The sequence below is a fragment of the Motacilla alba genome, chromosome 13, assembly GCF_015832195.1.
Source record: "Motacilla alba alba isolate MOTALB_02 chromosome 13, Motacilla_alba_V1.0_pri, whole genome shotgun sequence".
NCBI classification, from domain to species: domain Eukaryota; kingdom Metazoa; phylum Chordata; class Aves; order Passeriformes; family Motacillidae; genus Motacilla; species Motacilla alba.
In genome coordinates this window covers 4,069,418-4,089,467 of record NC_052028.1, presented here as the reverse complement: position 1 = coordinate 4,089,467, position 20,050 = coordinate 4,069,418, and the positions used below count along the sequence as shown (strand labels likewise).

The 20,050-nt window shown below is 41.1% G+C and overlaps 1 protein-coding gene across 3 annotated transcripts in view; it reads right to left on the bottom strand.

Moving 5' to 3' along the window:
- The window catches only part of SLIT3 (slit guidance ligand 3), a 475,720-nt gene that overhangs the window by 101,790 nt on the left and 353,880 nt on the right, over positions 1 to 20,050 (bottom strand). For all 3 annotated transcript variants that reach the window (XM_038150223.1, XM_038150221.1, XM_038150222.1), the window contains 4 exons: positions 12,262 to 12,412; positions 11,074 to 11,148; positions 3,165 to 3,308; positions 576 to 719 (listed from right to left, as the gene is read on the bottom strand). In XM_038150223.1, coding sequence (XP_038006151.1) covers positions 576 to 719; positions 3,165 to 3,308; positions 11,074 to 11,148; positions 12,262 to 12,412 — 514 coding nt within the window. The remainder of the gene's footprint in view (positions 1 to 575; positions 720 to 3,164; positions 3,309 to 11,073; positions 11,149 to 12,261; positions 12,413 to 20,050) is intronic.

Sequence of the window (20,050 nt, the reverse complement as noted above, 5' to 3'; positions counted from 1 at the left end):
ATTTAAAAGTATTTAAGAAGCATGGGAAATATTTCAAAGAATGACTGAGAAGTGTAAGAGAATTAAAATAAAGCTTAGGTTGGGATTTTCAAATTCACTTGACTATTTTGTCTTCTTCAGATGCTCTAAAAATCTAAGAATTAGCTAGTAGACTTCTGATGTTTAACTAATTTAACTGAAATCCAAGAAAGCTGTTCTTGCAAAATCAGACTCTACTGACACTAAAGCAGCTTCAGGGAGCTGAGTGTGTGATAAGCTACACTCTTTGAATCTGCAGAAATTGTTTTACATGACCTTCTCCTGCACGTTGCACTGGGCTATGACACAGCAAAACACAGTCATCCTGCCTGAGGCTGGCAACCTCCAAGAGTTTTCAGCCACTGCAGCTGACACTAACCAATTTTTTTAAAAAATAAAAATAACACCTTGTATCCCCCTAACCTGTGATTTCAGTAGGATGGAGTTTTCTTTCCCTAGATGAGGTTTTCCATATAAACTGAAACATTGACTTTTTTAAAAGGAAAGCACAGAAGACCAGCACCATGACATGTTCATCCCATAAAAAGATAACTTACATTGTGGACAAAGAGACCAGAGTGCTGAAGGCTCCAGGGGTGATGGTGCTGATGTGATTGTCATACAGAGACAGGAGCCTCACTGAGCTCAGGCCAGCAAAGGTGTCGTTGTTTATACAGCTGATAGAGTTGCTCCTCAGCATCCTACAAGGGTTAAAACAGGGAATTAGGAACCACTGGGAGGGGCTATAATTTCAGGATGGGAGGTGCTTTACCAAGGGCATCAAGAGATGCTTTGGAAATCATTCTGTTTTTACTGATTGCTGAAGTAGAACACAGCAAGAGGAGGGTTAGGTTCATGTAAACATGGTCTTGTGGATTTAAAATGCATCTCTTCCACTCAACATTAGAGGCTGATGGGAGCTGCACATCTGAAAGCAATATGCAATTAAAGTTATTACTAGTGACAAACCTGAGATAAAAACTAAAGGCTCAATTTAATAAATATCTGAGAGCAGGCTGAGATGTATTTCAGAGATCATTTGAGAAAGACTGCCAGAAGAGTGTGACAATAACAATACTGGCTGCATTACTTCTGCTCATGTCCTGGATGTTTTATGTAATCCACACTACAAAAGTATAGAAGAAAACAGTATCCTCATCAAAAATCCAGGAATATCGTTGGAAAGATTTCCAGACCTGGCACAGGCTCTGGAATGTCATTATCATTATTAATTTTGAAGACAAAACCCAGTAATCATTCTATAAAATGGTCTTTGCTTGGTGCTTGTACCAGATGAATCAGTGCTGTGTTTTGGAAGATCCATCTCTCTGAGTTGTTATGGTAACAATGAACTCGACAATAAAGACCAATTAATCTCAAAGACTGGAGTATCTTGTTTCACTCCATTGCAAAACGGGCTCATGTGTATTTGTTACACTGCATGCCAATCAATATCTGGGTCTGTAAACATCACTGCACTGTTGTGATATTCCTACTTAGGTGAAAAATCATTCAGTAATTAAAGCACACTACCAAAGACCCACAAAATACATGCAGCTCCTGCTGCTGTTGCAGTGAATTGATCCTCCAAACTGAGGAGGGTTAACTCCTGGGTATCAAACTCATGCAGTGAACAATGGAAATTCAGACTCCCTTAGGAGTTTGAATTTAAATCTCAGATTGGTATCTGCCAGCTGGGCATTGAAATGCTACATCAATAGCTACCTGAAAATCACCAGAGAGAGTTTAGAATGGCTGGGAAAACACTGACAGTGTCATCACAGCCATTGCCTGTTTGAGGCTGAGCACGGTGCTGCTCTTGCATCACTGCTCTCTGGGCAGTTACCACCAGAGGCACCACGGTCTCTGTAATTTTGGGAATGCAGCTGGGGTGAAACTGTGTCAGGAGAGACCCACAGGGCACAGAGACACACCTTTGCCAGGTCAAGAGCACAAGCTCTAAAATGAACAGGCAGTAAATGAGAGAAGAAGGCCCTTAGTGGCTTAGCAGCAGCAGGAAATACTTCTCCTGCCCTGTATGGAATGTATCAGGCAGCAGAACTGCAGGATGGGATGGATGAATTAGAATGCCAATATATCCTGCACAGTGATTTCTTACATTGCAGGAACATACAGCCTTTTAAAAGCTGGACCATGACCCTGACAAATGCAGCCCCTTTGCAAAAGATTACAATTTTAATGCTGAAAGAAAGTCAATTAATGGGTAGCAATATACGTCCCTCAAGCCAAACCCTTTGGTTTCATATCATGGCTCACCATGCACTGTGTGCCCTTCCTGAAAGAACACTTAGACTCACAAATCCTCATATCATGCTGTGTGTATTTAGACTGCTTTATCAGCTAGGGGAAATGTAGGTCAGGTCAGCAGGATAGCTTGAATGTTAAGCATCTTTTTATTAAAAAATGCTGAATTTTGTTTAGGAGCACTGCCACAGGCTGCTTTACAGTATAAAAATTAATTTAATATCTATGGGCAGTATTTTCAAATCCCTTAGTAAAGTGCATACATTAAATTGAAGAACAGATGGCTGCAACCACAAAAAATGTTAATGGAACAGCAAAAGTTCCATATTTGTCATTACAGAACAAAGTCCTTGAAATTAAACTTGAATTTCTTTTTACACTTGAGTAAGGACCGTACTAATTGTGTCATGATACTTTGCAACATAAGTAGTATTTTTTTGCTAATGAATAAATTGCAGATTTTAATTGTAATTTGATTCCTAGAGTCTATTTCTTGACAGCCCCACCTAGTCAAGTCCTTTCTTTCTCATCACAGCTCCAGTTTGGGTGGAGGAACAGTGGGAGGATGGACAAGGAGACAGCAAACACGTTCCTACACATCTTGTTTCACAGGAAATAACGAAATAATAAAAGCATTAAATGACTGGAAGTGCACAAATTTGACACATGACAGGCTCCCCATCATGTCAGTCCTGTGAAAATCTGTCCATTTTACAGAAATAGCTCATAAATCTCAAACCTGCCCAGGACTAGAGGTTTACTGAAACCCTCAAGGCCCAGCAGTAGCACTGGCTGTGTAACAACAGATGTTTTAGCGGGCACTGCTGAGCCTGAGCACGCCCAGCCTGCCCAGGGAGGAACAAGGCAGGGCTCTCACTTACAGGGTCTTCAGCCCCGTGAGGCCCCGGAACATGCGGCCATGCACGGATTCCAGCTGGTTCTCTGTCAGGATCAGCTCCTGCACGCCCGCGGCTCCGTCGAACGCGCCCTCCCGGATCTCCTTGATCTTGTTGTTGCTCAGATTTCTGGAAGGACGCACCCAGTGACAATAAGAAAATCAGCAGTGCTTTATTCCAAACATCACATTGGAGGGATGGAGATAGGAAGAATTTGTTCCTTTTAGTGGCTATCTAGAGAGACCTATCTATTCATTCAGCAAGGAGAGCTTCCAGAAATTCAAAGGTATTCCTATGTTCTTACAAATAGCTCCCTCACACTCATCAAAACCAAAATTATTATAGCTATATCAAGATAATTTAAATTAATGCAGCTACCAGATTTTAATGCCTCATGTAGTTGTTTCTTATCCACGTTTCTGCAAACAGTAACTGGGAGTTTCCAGCATCTGATTCATGTCCATGAAGTTATGGACAATGCTCGGCTGTGGGTGCTCATCTGGCAAGAGTCAGTTAATGTTACTGCCATTAAAACAGTGTCACAAATTGAAATATGCACCACTTTTATTCACTGTACTGTGTATCTGATAGCAACTTGAGTATGTGCACTTAAATAAAAAAACCACCACTCAAAATGAAACAAGTACCTCTTAATTGTCAATTCAGAGCCACTGCAATACACAGCATTATTTTTAAAATATTTACTCTGCCTATACAGTCTCAAGATGTTTGCTTATAGATCCATATTGGAAAACTTTGATCTACAAAGTCAAATGAAGTTCTCCTAAAATGCAAAATTAATCTTTTGAATATTTCATATTTGTGAAAACCCCATGAACAGACAATTTCTGAATGATAAAAGTGCCATCAGAGATGCATAACAATAAATGGCATTTAATTATTTAAAACATTTACAGAGAAGGCCTTAAGCACATTAAAACTTTGAGCCTGAGTCCTTCAGATATCTCCCATGATGTCCTGTATAGATTATGATGAATAATTCTATTTGTTGAGGTCTATGACAGGAAACATTGGTCTTTGTTTTACTATCTACAACAAAAAGGAGAAAGTACAAGATATATTTTTGCTCCCAAGAAGATGCTAAATTCCAACACCATTACTCATGCAGAATAGCACATTATTCCAGAAATGATCCCAGTACAGACACAGCATGAGTAATAGTTTCAAAATCCAATTCCAGGTGATATAAAACAAATGACAAGGTATCAGATTAACACCTGGGCTACTCTGCTCAGAAGAGCTGGCAATCTTACTGGGATAAAAGTTGACAGAAGACATGGAAAGAGGACAGCTTGGCCTCAGATAGAAATAATGTGGGTCTTGCTCTTTTCAGAAGTCATCACTTAATAAAATAAAAAAAAAAAAGAGCCTTGGAAATATGTTTCATGTGGGAAACTGGAGTACACTGGTTTATGTCTGCTGAACAACTGTCAGAGAGTGGGCCCTACAGCATGTGGCCCATCACCTCTTGTGCTTTCTTGTGATCAGAAAGAATAGGAGCACGCCAGCAATCAGCCAAAAATAACATAAAAACATCTAGAAATACTTACAGGCAGATTTCTCTTTCCAGAAGTTTAGTGCTTTGTGCTAACGCTCACATGAAGAGTTTATGTTCAGTGTCAAAGCAAGTCAAGGGAGGATATTCTGACATATGCATTTAATTTTGGGGCTCAGCTATTTCTCTAGTGGAAATGTTTATAGCTCAGCATCTCTTCTGAATGCTGGCATAAATAAATGCTCCCAAAGATGCCCCTCCTGGTAAAGATCATGCCACGATGCATATTTGCACAGAATAAGTAAGTAAATGTTTGTGGTGGGAAGGGAGGGTGTTACAATAGACAAAGACTTTGCAGATTGCAAACTGACCTACAGTTGTAGTTGTAAAGTTTTATTAGTTACTTTTTACCATATAAAAGATATTTATGTACATATATTAAAACCTGGGGGCAATTTTAATGGTCTATTAGATACTGAAGGCAGAAAATAGCAAATATTGGAGACAAAAGCTGGCCACCATCTGCAAAGGAATTGGCACCTTTATACAGTGCTAACATCTGAATTTTAATTGCTGCCAAAGGACTTCAGCAGATAGGCAACTCTGCTCATTTGAGTTAATAATGCCTGATCTTTTCAGCAAGACAGAATTACCCATAAATATGCCAGCAGTCTCAGAAGCAGCCAATTATAAATACCTTTCCCATGCAAAAGATTTGAAAATCCAACATTATGCTGAGATCAAAGTTGCAAAAAGAGAAAAAAAGAAAAGAGAAGTTCTGCAGTAATAAATAGGTAAAGATGTTACAGTCCTGCAATCCTGCCTGGAGTATTGTCAAAGCAGATGTTCTGCCAACCTGGATTCTGTTATTTGTCTTCCTGAACTGGAGTTTCTCGTATCAGAAAGCAACAAAAAACGGTAGATGACAACATTCAGTCACCAAAGGGGAAAAAGAAAAAGTTTCCTCCTAAAGTCTGAACAGCTAGAATAATAAACATGAGAAATTACATACTTTTCAGTCTAGAGTTACCAGGAAAAATAATCAGCTGGTATAAAGCTTAAAAAATGAAAGCACTGTAACCTTTTGCCTGATCTGCAACTCTGAGACCTCTAACTCCATCCTTCCCAGCTCTAAAACATTATTTTATATGTGATCATCACACTTGACAAGGAATTTTTTTAGCAGAAAAAGCCTACTGACAGTTTATAGCAAACTCCCACTGCAGAAAAGCCCCATCCTCTTGCAACACTGAGCTTCTACCAGGAATTCTTCTTGAAATCCTGGAAGACAGTGGAAAAGAAACTGAGTTTTGAGACTCCTATGCCCTCTGGCAGGACCCAAATGGGAGCCAGCCTGACCTCAGCCTGGTCACTCCTGAAGGCTTTTTCCATAAGGACTTCCTGATTTACCTTGGTGATAACATTTAATCCTATTTCTAGACTTTTATTTTGGGCAAGAGGTCAAAATAAATTTTCAGAAAGCCTGGGTCTGCTTTATGGGGGGCTGTGAATAGGAAATGAAGAGATCAAGAAGCTATCAAGGTGACATTGTTCACACAGCTCACTTTTCAGTCACATTTTATTTACTTTATGGCTGAAGTTTATAATAATATTATTTCTGTTGATCTCATAACTTCAAGAGCAAGCTGGATTCTATTCAGACTTAACAGAAGCATTCACCTTGCTGTTCCTGCTGGGGCAACTTAAGCATTCCAGCTCCCCACTGCTGAGTTGCTGACACACCTTCCCATCTGGAAAACCCCTGAGCCCAGCCCAACCATGAGGGATCTGCTTGGTCTCACCTCCCACCCTGCAGTTTTATCACAAATCCAGCCTGTTCTGAGTGGGGTTTCCCTAGAATATTTCTGTCTGCTGGAGATGTGCTTGGAATCCTTAAGCACATGTGAGGAGGAGAAGCCAGGGCTGCTGGGTTCCTCTGGGGGATGCTGAGGGGGTTTTACAGCCTTTACCAATAGTCTGGCTGGGTTTGATGGTGTGAGCTGTCCTCAGGAGCTGCATGCCACTGAAAGCCTTAAATACTGCAGACAGACAGGGAATTGCACCCAGTGACACCCCTGCACCCTTCCAGCAGAGCAGACTGGTGGCCTTGCTGTAAAAAACACAATGAGCCCAAATGCCACGAAGCACAACACTCTCCTCAACCCCATTTCCAGAAAATAAAATCTGTTTCTGTGTAACAAATGACTGCAACCTCATTTGCCATGGCAAAATTCATGCTTAGGGGAAGGAACAACAGGTAACAGCTGTTTCCAAGGGCACAAACTACTTCTGCCTCCCCCAGAAACCTGATATCCTGGTTTTGAAGCTGACTTCTAGTCCACTAACTTTATCATGATTCAATTTTATTTCACATGTAAAATGTTCAGATCCTGGTCTGACACCCCATACAGTTCAATCTAGCAGAAATACTTACAGCCAAATTAAGCCTCCAAAGGCAATTACATGCTGGAGGTGGGTTGGCAGTACCAGCTATTGGCAAGACAGCCTGACATTTCTTATAATAAAGACCATATTATATGTTCACTTTGTAACTTTGGCAAGACTTAACTGAATGAACTGTTAGATGACCCTTTCAGGTTTTGAGGTAAACATTTTTCATTACTCTTGTTCTCAAGAGAAGAGGTCAGTCCCCTTTCTCCCCAGCAGTGCATGAAGTATGGCAGTTCACCTCTCTATTTTGAATGTGAGCTCATTGCTGATTTTTTTCCCTGCAGAAACAGCTGCTGGGACCTCAGTGGGAATGGCCACTGATTTCCTGTAGGTACAGGGGAGTGGGCAAGCTCTAGAGATGGCATGTGGGGGCTCCAGCCTCTGCCTGTGGGTCAGTATCCCATTTCAGCAAGCAAGGGTCTCTCTGTGCTCCCTCTGGGTCAGATACCCAGGGGGTTTTGGACATTGAACCTGTCATGGCCAGGGGACCCCTCCAGGCTCCCCCTGCCATGGGAGTCCCCAGGAACTGGAAGGGTTTTTTTCTAATTAACAACTGAGGTATTGCCAGGGGGTGGTGGGGTTTCCAGCATTTGCTTCATGCTGAATTTGGTGGTTGCTGCAGGAAATTAACTCCTCCCTCCTACAGAAGTCAAAACTTCACCTCTGTGAATGGGGAGGTCTCCCCTCTCCCTACCTGACGTGAGACCTTGATGTGTTGAGTGAGAAGATCTCCCACTGGAAACATAATTTCCTGTGAAAGGCAGCAGCTTCCAGCTGCCATGGCTGGAGGGCAGCAGCTCCTGGAGCCTTCTTAGGACACCCCCAAAAGTCCAAGTCCTGGAGCTGCTCCCACTCCTAAAGAGCTCAGAAATGCATCCTTGTATTTCTCCTGCACTCCAGGCAGATTCAAAGTGCTCTTTGCTAAGCACTGCAAAATATCAGCGACACACTCCCTGGAGCCTGAAGTCAGTGGGATGGGGATGGGACTTCAGCCTTCAGAGCCTTCAGCTTTCCTTTTGCACAGGTGAGATCAGGTAAGGCCATACAGTAAAAACACAATGAAAGCAAAACAGAGGTCACTGGAGAACCCAGTAATTTACTTCTGGACTGGATTAGATCTGTCTAGAAGAATCTACACAAATCTTGTCATTCTGCTATAAAAAGCATTAAACACAAAGAAAATTAAAATTTAGGTTGTGAAAACCACACTGTGTACATGGGATTCTGCAGCTAATTATTGCAGTTGATTATTTTTTTAAAGGCACATGCAGAGATGTTAACCTTTTAAAAACTAGCAGGGTAATCTTAGCTATTTAATTCCTAAGTAAAATGTGGCATCACAGTGCATTATGTATCTCTGACCTTTACATTTTTATATAAAGAATTCAATTTGGTTTTGCATTAAAATGTATTAAATTCCAGGCTGACACATCATACAATAAGGTTCAGCTTAGGAGGACTATTTGCAGACAAATTACATCACAACAACTAATTACTCTTATTATATAATTAGAGGTGGGGTTGGTGCTACCACATGTTGCAAAGGTGGTCTGACACTTCCCTTTTCCCCCCATGATTTTGACTCTCTCTGGAATTCTGCTGGAGCTTTACCAGCCACAGTGGAACCATGGCTCTCTGAAATGAAGTTTCCTTTCACAGTTCCTTGGCATCGATCTGTCAGTAGTCCTCAACTCAGGTGAAGAACAACCAGAGGATAAGCATTCAAATACCCTTCAGGTATCCATATTACAGATATTCAGATTCATTTCAGAGAAAAAGAGCTTTTCAGAGAAAAAATAAAGAAAAAAAAACAACTATATGATTTAGGCTAATGCCCTGCCACTGCAAAGCTCTGAGCTGTTTTCTTAAGCCTAGGAAGTAATTCAATTTCCAGACAGATTTCTCCACCTGCTGTTTGCCTTTAACACTTAAGCAGACAAGGAATGCATGATGAGACAGAGTCAAAACTGTCAATCCAATAACAGTTAGGTTTCTTGTCCCTTATACACACTAAAAATGGGGACTGGATCAAAGTTCTTCCTCTCTGATCTAAGAGCAGCAGTGAGCCCCAGTGCAGACCCTGTGCCTGCCACTCAGAGCTGCTGCTGCAGGACCATGAGCAGCAGCAATCCCATCTGAGGCACTCCCCACATTTCCCTCCTTGCTGGGTGGAGAGGAGCCTTTCATTAGCAGGAGGATTTGGCCTAGTAAAGGCCAAATAATAACTTGGAAGGAAAGGGGTGTTTGTTTGTTTGTTTGTTTCTTCCTGGTAACCTCTTTTTTCACAAAATGGAAGAAACAGGAAAAGTTCAATCTGGCTTTTTAGGGATCAGGCCACTGAGTGAAGTTGTGGTTGAAATGTTGGTCTCCTCATACGAAAAACCAGTGATTTCAGAAAATCCCTTTAATTAAAATGGAGAAACTTCTTTAGAGCATCAGCTAGAACAAAAGAAATGAGCTCAGCTACAAAGATTTCCTAAAAAGCCTCTGCTTGGAGGCTGCCACTAAAACCCAGCAAGAGACCCTTTGTAGGGTGCAGCTTCTTTTTGCCATGAGTTTGACCTGCTCCTGCACACCTCTGATCTCAGCAGCTACCAAGGACAGATAAAAGAATCTTTGGTTTCACAGGAAGCAAACTCTTAAAAATACCCTCACAATGGTTTCATGCTGGATTTATGCTCAAAATACAGCCCCTGTCGAGGCAACCCTCCCTCTGAGTGATCGATGAGGACAGGAGGGACAGCACTGTATTTCCCTACAGTAAGTTTTAAACAAAAACAAATTATTCCAATTTTCAAAACATAAATCCTGAAGGTTTGATGAGGACAGATGCTTTCCAGTTTGTGTATACACTTATATAGCATGCATTTTTCATTCCTGTTTACTATCTACTTACACAGGGAACAGAGCACTTAACAATGTCAACATCATTTTCTGAGTGCACTGTAGCTACGAATTATTGATCATTCATAAAACATGAGGCAAATGTTTGTGATTAGTTCCCCAAGCCTGACAGGCTGTACTTACACAAATACAACCCCACCCCAAGCCTGCAGTGCTGCATCTGAAACTCTTGCAGAATTAAAAAGAATCCCACTACAGTTGTCTCCAAAGCCCCTGAGATCTCACAGGGATTCAAATGGCCAGGAAGCTCCAGATGGCAGAAACCACGTGAAACAAATGCAGAACAAATTGCCTGGTTTGGTAGGGTTCCCTAAATTAGCTTGATCCAGACAATAAAACCTTACTAAAAGGTTTTAAAACAGTTAAATGCGACATTAGCAATGGGTCCATAGGGTTAAAACTTTAAATAACTTCAGAAGGATCCATTTTGAAGATTATCAGCAGGTATCTGACATATTATTCTCTTTCCAAAACACTGCTCTTATTAAATATATACAATGCACTGTGCCAGGACTGTCAGCAGAATTATACAGCTATATTTTACTGACTGATCTATATGTTTGCTAATTTATTCTCCTCTCTAAACCAATAATGATCACCAGAAGCTGCCATTGTCCATATCTCATAATATCATTTTCCTTTGACTATTTGAAACAACCACACCACAGCTGGAGGCACACAATACATTTGAGAGACAAAACCAAAACGCTAAATGTCATAATAATCTCCAACAATAAGCATACAGTGGAATAAACTCTGGGATAGAATTCCTGTCAGTCTCTATGAGTGAAAGACTAAGACATGTAGCTTTAAAAACCCACTGAAATGTCAGCCTAGGGGTCTTCATCTGTCAGTGTGGTTTAACTGTGCCTGTCCATCCAACAGGGAACTCCTTCAGTTTCGTTAAACTCACATTAAAAAAGTGATTTCTCCTACTGCAGTACTTGAATATAAAAAACTCATCCTTCCCTCCTTCCTTCCAGTTCAAGGCTGCATGTATCCTAAAAAGCAACTCAGACTTACATTTTCCTGAGGTTGGGCAATTTCTTGAAGAGTCCAACAGCTTCCAAAACAGAAATATCATTGTCATTCAGACGCCTGAGAGGAACAAACAAAGAGAGATTTAATGCTTCACAGATGTCTGTAGATACATCCCTGTGACATTCAGGGCTGCCACCCAGAGAACCATGACCTTTGTTAGCAAGGCACTCTTTGCCATCTCCCCCAGACTCCTACAGGTAAAAGAGTTTAGCTTGGAAGGAAAAGGGACATAGAGGAGTATCTATAGTGAAAGCTTAGGATTCCCTGAAGAGTGTAATGCCAAAGGACAGTGTCAGAGCCCCTTCATCTCCCAATGCATGGGATAAGGAATCATTGAGCTAATCCATTACACACAAACGTCCTGTGCGTGACTGAGCCTCTGTGGGGCATTCTGCTACACCAGACACAACTGGAGATGGGGTCCATGTAACCAGAAGGGCTCTGATTTCAGGTCCTTTCCTATAAAAGTCTGCTGATCTTCAAAATGAATGTGAAGGCCACTTTCTTGGCAGGCTTGGGATGTCAAATTTTTTCTCTGATTGCACATTGCTCCATTTTGCTATGTAGAGTCTTTGCTGTGTTTCTGGATGTGTCATATTTTTTTCTTAACTTCAGATCAATAATTTTAATGAGTTTTTAAATAGAATAAGTACAATAAATACAACACTAACTCAAAAAAAAAAAAAAAAAAAAAAAGAAAGTTCTGTTTGACTGAGCTACTAATGCAAGAAAAGAACCGGAATTTCCAGTTGCTAAGCAATAAAAATGTTTTCTCATACTCAAATATCTTAAAGTTACATTAGTTTAATAAGACCTGTTCCACCCAAGTAGCAGGCAATGCTGAGGTGGAATGAGCTCCCAGTCACAGATTCACTCAAATGGTTAAAACCATTTCTTAAATAAAAATGGCCAGGTACAAAGGCACAGGACTCCAAGGAAGACTGGACAGGAAGGACACAGCTTGGGCCTGGCTAGCATTCCAGGAGGACACAGGGCTGGTGCCAAGAGAATGAGAGTTGTGGTGCAACTCTGAAATAATATTAGCTTTCCCATTTTCACACAGGGATAAAAGTAGGTGGTGCCTTTAATTATCTGAGTCCCTTATACAGCCTTAAAAAGTTAGAGAAGCCAACAGGCGCAGCTGAGCAGCCCTGGCAGAGGCACACTTACAGGTCAGTGGTGTACTCAGGGAGGTGAGTGGGCAGCCGGGTGAGTTTCTGGTTGGAGCAGTCCACGACTGTCCCCTCACAGCGACACTTCTCAGGACAGACAAGGTCCATGAAGCACTTCCCAGTGAATTTACTTCTGTAATCCTCTGAGCCTGCAATAAAAGGAAAATACATTCCAGCAAACAGTTGTTGACAACTGCAGCGACCGGAGGTACCATGGAATCCATCCTCAGCATTGCCTCCTGTCACCCCCCAGCTCCTGCACACAGTTCTAATACTTGCCAAGGAATTGTGCTCAGCAATTTTTAAAATGACTCCCAAGACTCGTCCCTGGTTTTTCACTCTCCCCTTAACAGAATAATTCCTTGTCTAACAAGCCTACCTGTTAAGGTATTTTCCAGCAAAGTCACTTTTTTCCCATTTGGAATTTAGTCCAGCAACAAGGAAAAGGCATCTCATGAAAGAATTCAAATGACAAAAGACTTTTAAAGATATCATTTGCAAGTCCCAAATGTTCAGACCTCAGCTATTAGAGCTGTTTTTCAGAGCAATCTTTTATTAGACAACCTTGTCAACTTTCCAACAATTAGATATCTTTATTAACTATATTAAACAAACAGCAAAGGAAAGTAATAGCAGTTTAAATCATTTTCATTTTAATTAAGGAATGGGTAGAGCATACTTAGTGAGAAGCACTCCCTGATGTACCATTAGACCGTGATTGCCAGACCTCTTTGACTGGGTTTTTGACCCATTCTAATGAAATGCTTTTCCAATTAGGCTCAGTGAACTAATCTGTCCTTTTCAGGTTTGGTTTTTCTCATTTAATAGCAGCAGGTTGGAAACTCGATCTCAGTGCTTCAAGGAACCAGGAGGATTAATAAATGTGTGTGTAAGCAAAGTGCTGCCAAACCCCCACCACGCAATTCCTGCCCACTCACTTCGTATTTCATAATGGAAGCACCAGAACCATTGCAGGAGCCCTGTGCAAGGCCCAGGGATTGTAATTACCAAAAAGCATTTTTCAAGCATTCATTTTGACTTTTTAAAAGTCAATTACAAGGCTTTCTCAGAGAGAGGAGCTGAACAAATGTTTTAAGAACCCAAAAACATCAACAAAAACTTAAACCCAAGCTGATATTTGCTTATGGAGACTTGATAACATTCATCACCTGCTTCCCCTTCCTGACTGATAAATACACCACTGCCCATTTTATGACCATGTACTATTTTCTGAGAGAAAAAAGACATTTCCTAAATCCACTATTATTTTAATTTATGTTATGCATTATCTCCACAGGGAGATGCAGTGAAAAAAAGCAATTCTACAGGCAATCTAACACTTTGATCCCACAGACACACTTTGGTTTAGTTTTGTAATTCCAGGTTGGATTATGGGAACACTGACATACAGATTTGTACCTTACTACTTCAGTGGTGCTAAATACTTTGCTGGTTTTTGTGCTTATTATAAATTATAGATCTACAGTGCAACTTCGCTGACAGCACAGCACTTAAAGTATTAGGACCAGTGGTCATTTTAAAGCATTATAAAAATACAGTCTAAGAGTTTCCCCACACCGTTATCATTTAAACACTTATCCTTTTAAAAAAATCTAAAATTTTATTTCCAGCTGTAGACATTCCAAGCTGGGTAGTCAGAATGTTTGGTTGTTTATGATTCCTTGGAAACAATGCCAAAGACAAACAGACAATACCAAAGACAAAGTTATCAGAACCAGAGTTTATTGAAACGGCCACAATTACAGTACACATTGAATAACCCACCAATAATCAGTGATCAGAAAGTGTCTTGGAAATCTCCAACTTTAACCTTGAAGAAGCATTACTAAGCTTCCTAGTAAAAGCTTTTGTTGAAAAAAATAATCACAAACAATGTGAAGTTACACAGGGCAAACATTTATTAAGTAAAATTTTTAGTCTGCCAATGGATACAAGATTCACCTTCCCATGGGAAAAAAGGGATGGGACAAGTGGAATTGTTTATGAAGGAGAAAAAGCATTGTATAACATTGGAGGGGGAAAAATAAATGTTTGGTTTTCTCTCAAGCTTTTTGGCCGAACAAATAAAGAATTTTAGCACACTTTGACTTGGCACCCACCCTCCTGATGGTGAGGCACACGACCTTCCACACTGCAGCAGCCCTAAGGAGTTGATGCTGCCTGGGCATCTGTCCACAGCTACCACCATTGAAACTGGGGAGAGGCCTCAGCTCAGCAGGAGAGGAAGGGAGCTAACATCACCTTCACACTTTTTGTTCCTTCTCTCTCTTTCTCTCTTTTTTTTTTTTTTCATTGTTCTGTTTGAGTTTAAGCAAGAGTCACTCAGGTAATCACTGAGTCAAAAGTGATCAACAGCCTGCATGTGCTCAGCAAGTACTCAGCCATCTCTTAGCCTGAGAGACAGCAGGAATCACCTGCCAAAGACGAGATAAAATTTACTATTTGACCTGAGCCTTGAGTTCACTTGGACAGGTGGCTGCTCTATTAAGATATTCCCATCTGGGATAGCAATGTGAAATGCAGCCATCTGCTTGCAGAGCTGTTTAAGCACATATATCCATTCCTCCTGACTGCCAGGCTCTGAGAGAACACAACAGGACTCAGGAAGCACAGCTCAACACCACAGGCATGGAATACTTCTTGTGCACTAAAAAATCATCCATGGAAAGTCACAGAGAAGAGATACAGGACAGAACATGACCTGGGAGTCTCCAGCAATTCCCCAAATTAAGAAGAATTAAAGCTTGCTGTAAAACAAGTAGCCAAGGCATCAGCAAGGCCTGTGTGTAACTGAGGGCAGTTGTGGTTATTTGATTTGTTAGTTACTCTGATAACATTTTTATTTCACAACCATTGTCACACTTCTATCAAGTACTGTGATTTCTTATTATCAGAAAACAAACACACCGTGGCATTTTACAGAACAGCAGCACTGAGATAAAGAAACATCACATTTCCAAGTGCTCAAACATTCTTTGTGCCTTTCTGATACCCACATGGAGAATCAGGCAACAGAGAGAAATACCTTTTTGTTCTCCTCTTCTTTTAAAACATAGAAAACCTGATTTCAGTTTTTAAAACTTAGCTTCGTCCAAAGGAGTTCAGGAGGATCTGTTCTGCTACAAATCAGTCTGTCTCAAAAGCGACCTGACACATTCATTCTAGAAAATGATCCAGCTGCCTAAAATTTGGCACCAAAAATATGACCATTGAGATCAGTTGGTCTAAAACTTGAATGAAAAGCCCAGGAATCTCAAAAGTTCTTCATACAACCCACAGTTCTCATAGGGAATAAAAAATAAGTGCTTTTTTGGGTCATAGTTTCACATTTCTAGTGTTAGTTTTTATCAGTAACTGCAGATAAAATCTAAGAATCCTGCATGTCCTTCTTTTGACAGCTCCACAATAGAGATGTGACAAATTTGCAAGACAAGGAAATATTTCAATGTAAGAAAACTTCTGTATGAGACTCTCAAAGTCCTTTATGAATACGAGTCATTATCTCTGTATAGGGGGGAGTTAGGCAGAAGTATTTTGAAGATCTTGTCTAAGCTGTCAAAGCTAAAATGGCACATTTGGATTTGCTGACTCAGTTTTGCCCTCTGGAATTATTGGATAGTGGTGTTCCCAAACAGGCCATGTTAGCCATGCCATTTTCAAGAGATTAAAACAATGCTTTGCAGACTCAAGTTTTGGGGTTTTTTTTTCATTATATTTGTTCACAATGCAATGCCAGCACATTAAGAGCAGGTCCAAATTACACTGAGTGGCAGGTGTCTTGTAGCAGAAATGGCATCCAAATTATATCTCAAGTAGAAGGATTCCTTGGACAGATCAAACAGACAGATACAGGTCACATTATGCACAAGGTAAGGAGACAAAAGTGATTTTTAATCTCTGTAGGTATAGCTGGAATCCCCCTTGAATATTATCAACCAACAGAACGCCTGACTCCTTCACTGTGAGAGCAATTAAAAAGATTAATTACTTAGAAATGGTTATTCTGCATGCAAGCCCTGTGGAAAGTCTGTGCAAACATCACTGTGGCTCCCTGGGAGCCTGGTTAGCAACACTTCACCAGTTCCACCGTGCCGAGAGGGAAAGGGAATCTCTCACCTTTTGATGCTTCTGCCCCAGCAGAAGTATCCAGGCATGCCATGCTGCAGGGAGTATGCAGCCTTCCATGGTGCTTGACAGAACCATGTTCCATTTGTATTGTTCTACCACATGGTTAGATCAAGCACAAAGGAAAACCCCATGGACAGCCAGAGTCAGAGTTAGGCAGCGCCAAAGAGAGAGGAGCGTTCAGAGGAAGCGGCATGGAGAAGCACAAGCTGAAGCTTCACGGAGAGCTGCTCTCCACTCCACCCATGCAAAAAGGTGCTGGATACAAGAGGTCATCCTTTATGCTACTGCAGGAACACCCTGGAGCACAATTGGGGTTAGTGAACACGAACAGAGCCCGGCGAGTTCAGAGACAGAGCTGACACGACAGAAAACACGACCAGAGGAGCGCTCACTGCTCCTTCCTGAGAGCACGTGCAGCCCCCACCACACACTGAATGCCCAATCTACGCTGCTTTTTATTACTTACTCTCTCCTGGTGTCTCCTTTCAGTAAAAATGCCATTTAGGTTTGCTCCATTTATTTAAATGCAACTGTAGAAATACCGCAGCCCATACAAACAACAGCAGATTCTGAGCTGATGGCCAAGCTCTGGCCTTAAATGCTCCCTGAGTGCCCTTTGAGCCTGATCCCAGCTCCCAGAGGCCCCTCATGCTGGTGGCACTTACACTGACAATCTGAAATTGCCACTGCTTTTCTTTTCTTTTTTATTTTTCTGGTTTCCTCTGCACTTTCCAGCAGAGTAGCACACACATGCTACTGCAGACACAGACAGCATTTTGTTATTCCTTTTCTGAGCATATTTGTTGGGTTTTGTACATCATTCTCTGATGGAAGCTGAGCGTTCTCTATTTCCGACATCCTGAATTATTTCAAACAGCTTTGCTCCTGTAACTCATTCCTGCAACTTTGACATATAAAGCAGAACATTCAGTTCAGGCTTGACTGCTCCCACTGGAATAAAGCTCTCCCTGGCTCCACTGTCTGCAGAGCTGTGCCAGTGGACAATGATTTTGAAAGTCACATCTCAAATGCTCTTGCAGGAGTCCCAGATGAGAGAGGAAGTGGCTGTCCTCTGCAACTGCTCACTCAGTGTTCTGCTGGACTTCAGTGAAGGTCAGTGCTTGTGCTTTTAAATACAAATCACTTTCCTTAGTAAGGGATTTGCCCAAAGAACAAAGTCAGCACCAAGCAGATTATTCATTACCTACACGGAGAACAACGCAAGTGCTTGAGCAGAGATGACAGATAATACAGCAGGGGTCTGTGCTTCCCCACTTTGCCACAACCCAGCACTGTTGTGCAGAAAAGCCAACACTGAGTTACTTGGGAACTTCAGGAAATAAGCACAGTGTTAACTTAGCCACCCCACACTGGGGGCTTGGTTCAGCAATGAAAGTAAGGCAATTTGATTTTGCAATCTAAGGAATAAACTGAAGCAGTTTTTTAGGAGAACCTAACACAAATCTTCAATCTCCACAAGCTGCCAAACTAGCCCGAGTCTGAATTGATAAAAACATTAGATTATTAATTTTCTTCTGTGACTCATGCAATGTGGCACAAAACTACATTAAGTTTTTCGCCGGATTAATTCAAAGTATGTATAACCCTGGAATCCACACCTCATTTACTTAGAAATTATATCTATAACTAGCATTCCTGCCAATAATTCTGTATGGCTTCAGTGAAGAAGGATGTAGAACCCTATATCCTTGTTCCTACACTGCTTTAACAAAGCAGAAATTCTGGCCTGGGCTCTTCAAACAAATTAATCCACAGTACTCTGTTCAACAATGACAAGTAACAGTTCATATCTTCCAAAGACTTTTATATTATATACTGATTTACAGTATTAAGTGGGATATCTGTAATAAACTCAGTAATTTCAGTGTCAATGAACTCTTTCAGTCCTACTAGAAACAAATGCAGCCTGAGCTCTGCAAACACCTTCCTGAGAAACCCCATGAGAATATTTTGAACAAGTCTCTATTCCTTTGCTGCACTAATTAAACACCACTTACAATAACTGCCTAAACTAATCATCAACTGCAATGAATGAGTAGTACCAGCACACAAAGAAATCTGTCAAAATTCTAATTTATGTCCCTAGAATACAGAAGAGCAGAAATACCAGGAAAGCATACTTTTTTATAAATTACATTTAAATAAATTCCATAAGCCTTTGGATGTACATAAGATCATCCTGCATAAATGTCTCCAAAAAAGAAGTTGAAAAACGAAATACATCTCCAGCTATGTGCCAGCTTCCATGAAAACCCATCCCTTGAGATACTTTACACACAAGCAGCATTGTTTGGTTTGCTCTTGGTGTTCATTCACTTCTTGTAATCCACATTCTGTTAATCAGTCACTGAACCTGCAGTTTGTAAAGAATTCATACACAGGGCCCTGTTTTTAAGTGTCCCATCAGGCTGCAATGCCTCAGGGGACTGCTGCAGTCCCAGGATAGTCAGAGGAAATATTTGCTGTCCAGTTGCAGCACCAACACCCTTGCACTGGTTTTTAGCTGATGAGCTCTGTTCATGCCAGCACCTCCCAGTTATTTTCTGTATCCCGCTCAAGTGACCACCACACACACACACAAAGTGCTGCCTTGGCACCCCTGGTGTTGCTCAGCTGAACCTCAACACATGCAATGGCAACGTCAGAGGACAGCAAACTTTGTCCCACCTTAGTTTCTGAGGTGAAAAGAGCAATCAATCACTCAGCTTTCTGACATGGTTAATTAAGAGGACAATTCAGATCGCAAGGGAGGAATCTACACAGCCCTGCACTCTGCCTACATGGGGAATCCAGGATAACTGTGATATTTGGATGCCTATGGATGCATCTGTGACTCAAGAGTCATCCTCCCTCTTCCCAGTGCCTCTACTGTAATTGCAAATAAGGATGTTGGTGGGTAACAAAGCTGTTCAGATATTTTGCTTTTTTAAAGACTACTTCAACTCAAAACTAAAATGAGGCAGAGCCTAAAATAAACTTCCTAACTGAAACACGTCAATTCACTTTCTTATTAAGAACCATACTCTCTGCCAAAGAGACCCACTTGCTTTATGTTAAGCTTCTGCTTCCTTGAGTGAAATGGTTTCCATTCTTTCCCCCACTGCAGAACCAGAAACCTTCACCATCGTGTTCTTCACAGGCTAGTGAGGGCTCAGAGTAACTCACACAAATTTTAGCACAAAGACCTGAACTGCTGTCAAAGATGTGCAGAAAAGGGAGGGCTATAATCAGTATCCAGTACAGTCAAATTAATTTAACTACAGCAACACTTCCACAGTACAAGGGAACCCAGCTCCATTGCTATTAGTCACAGCAGTTGTATTGTGTTCTCTAATGACTTCAGCTTCAGGAAGAATTCATGCAAACCAAAGCCCAAATATACTAAGTTTCAGTGTACCTTGAAAAATTCATATTCATAATTACAAATTCAGTGTAGCATTTAATGTGCAGGTAATTTATTGGTGTTAAACAACCTTCCATTCCGATAATAATTCTTATGCACCACAAACATATCCTCAGTTTTGGTATATTCAAAGGGTTTCTAAAGGTAGTTCTGCTGAGTCTTTGAGTCTTTCAGGGGGAAAAAAGTTGTACAAACACAGAATTTAACTGAATAA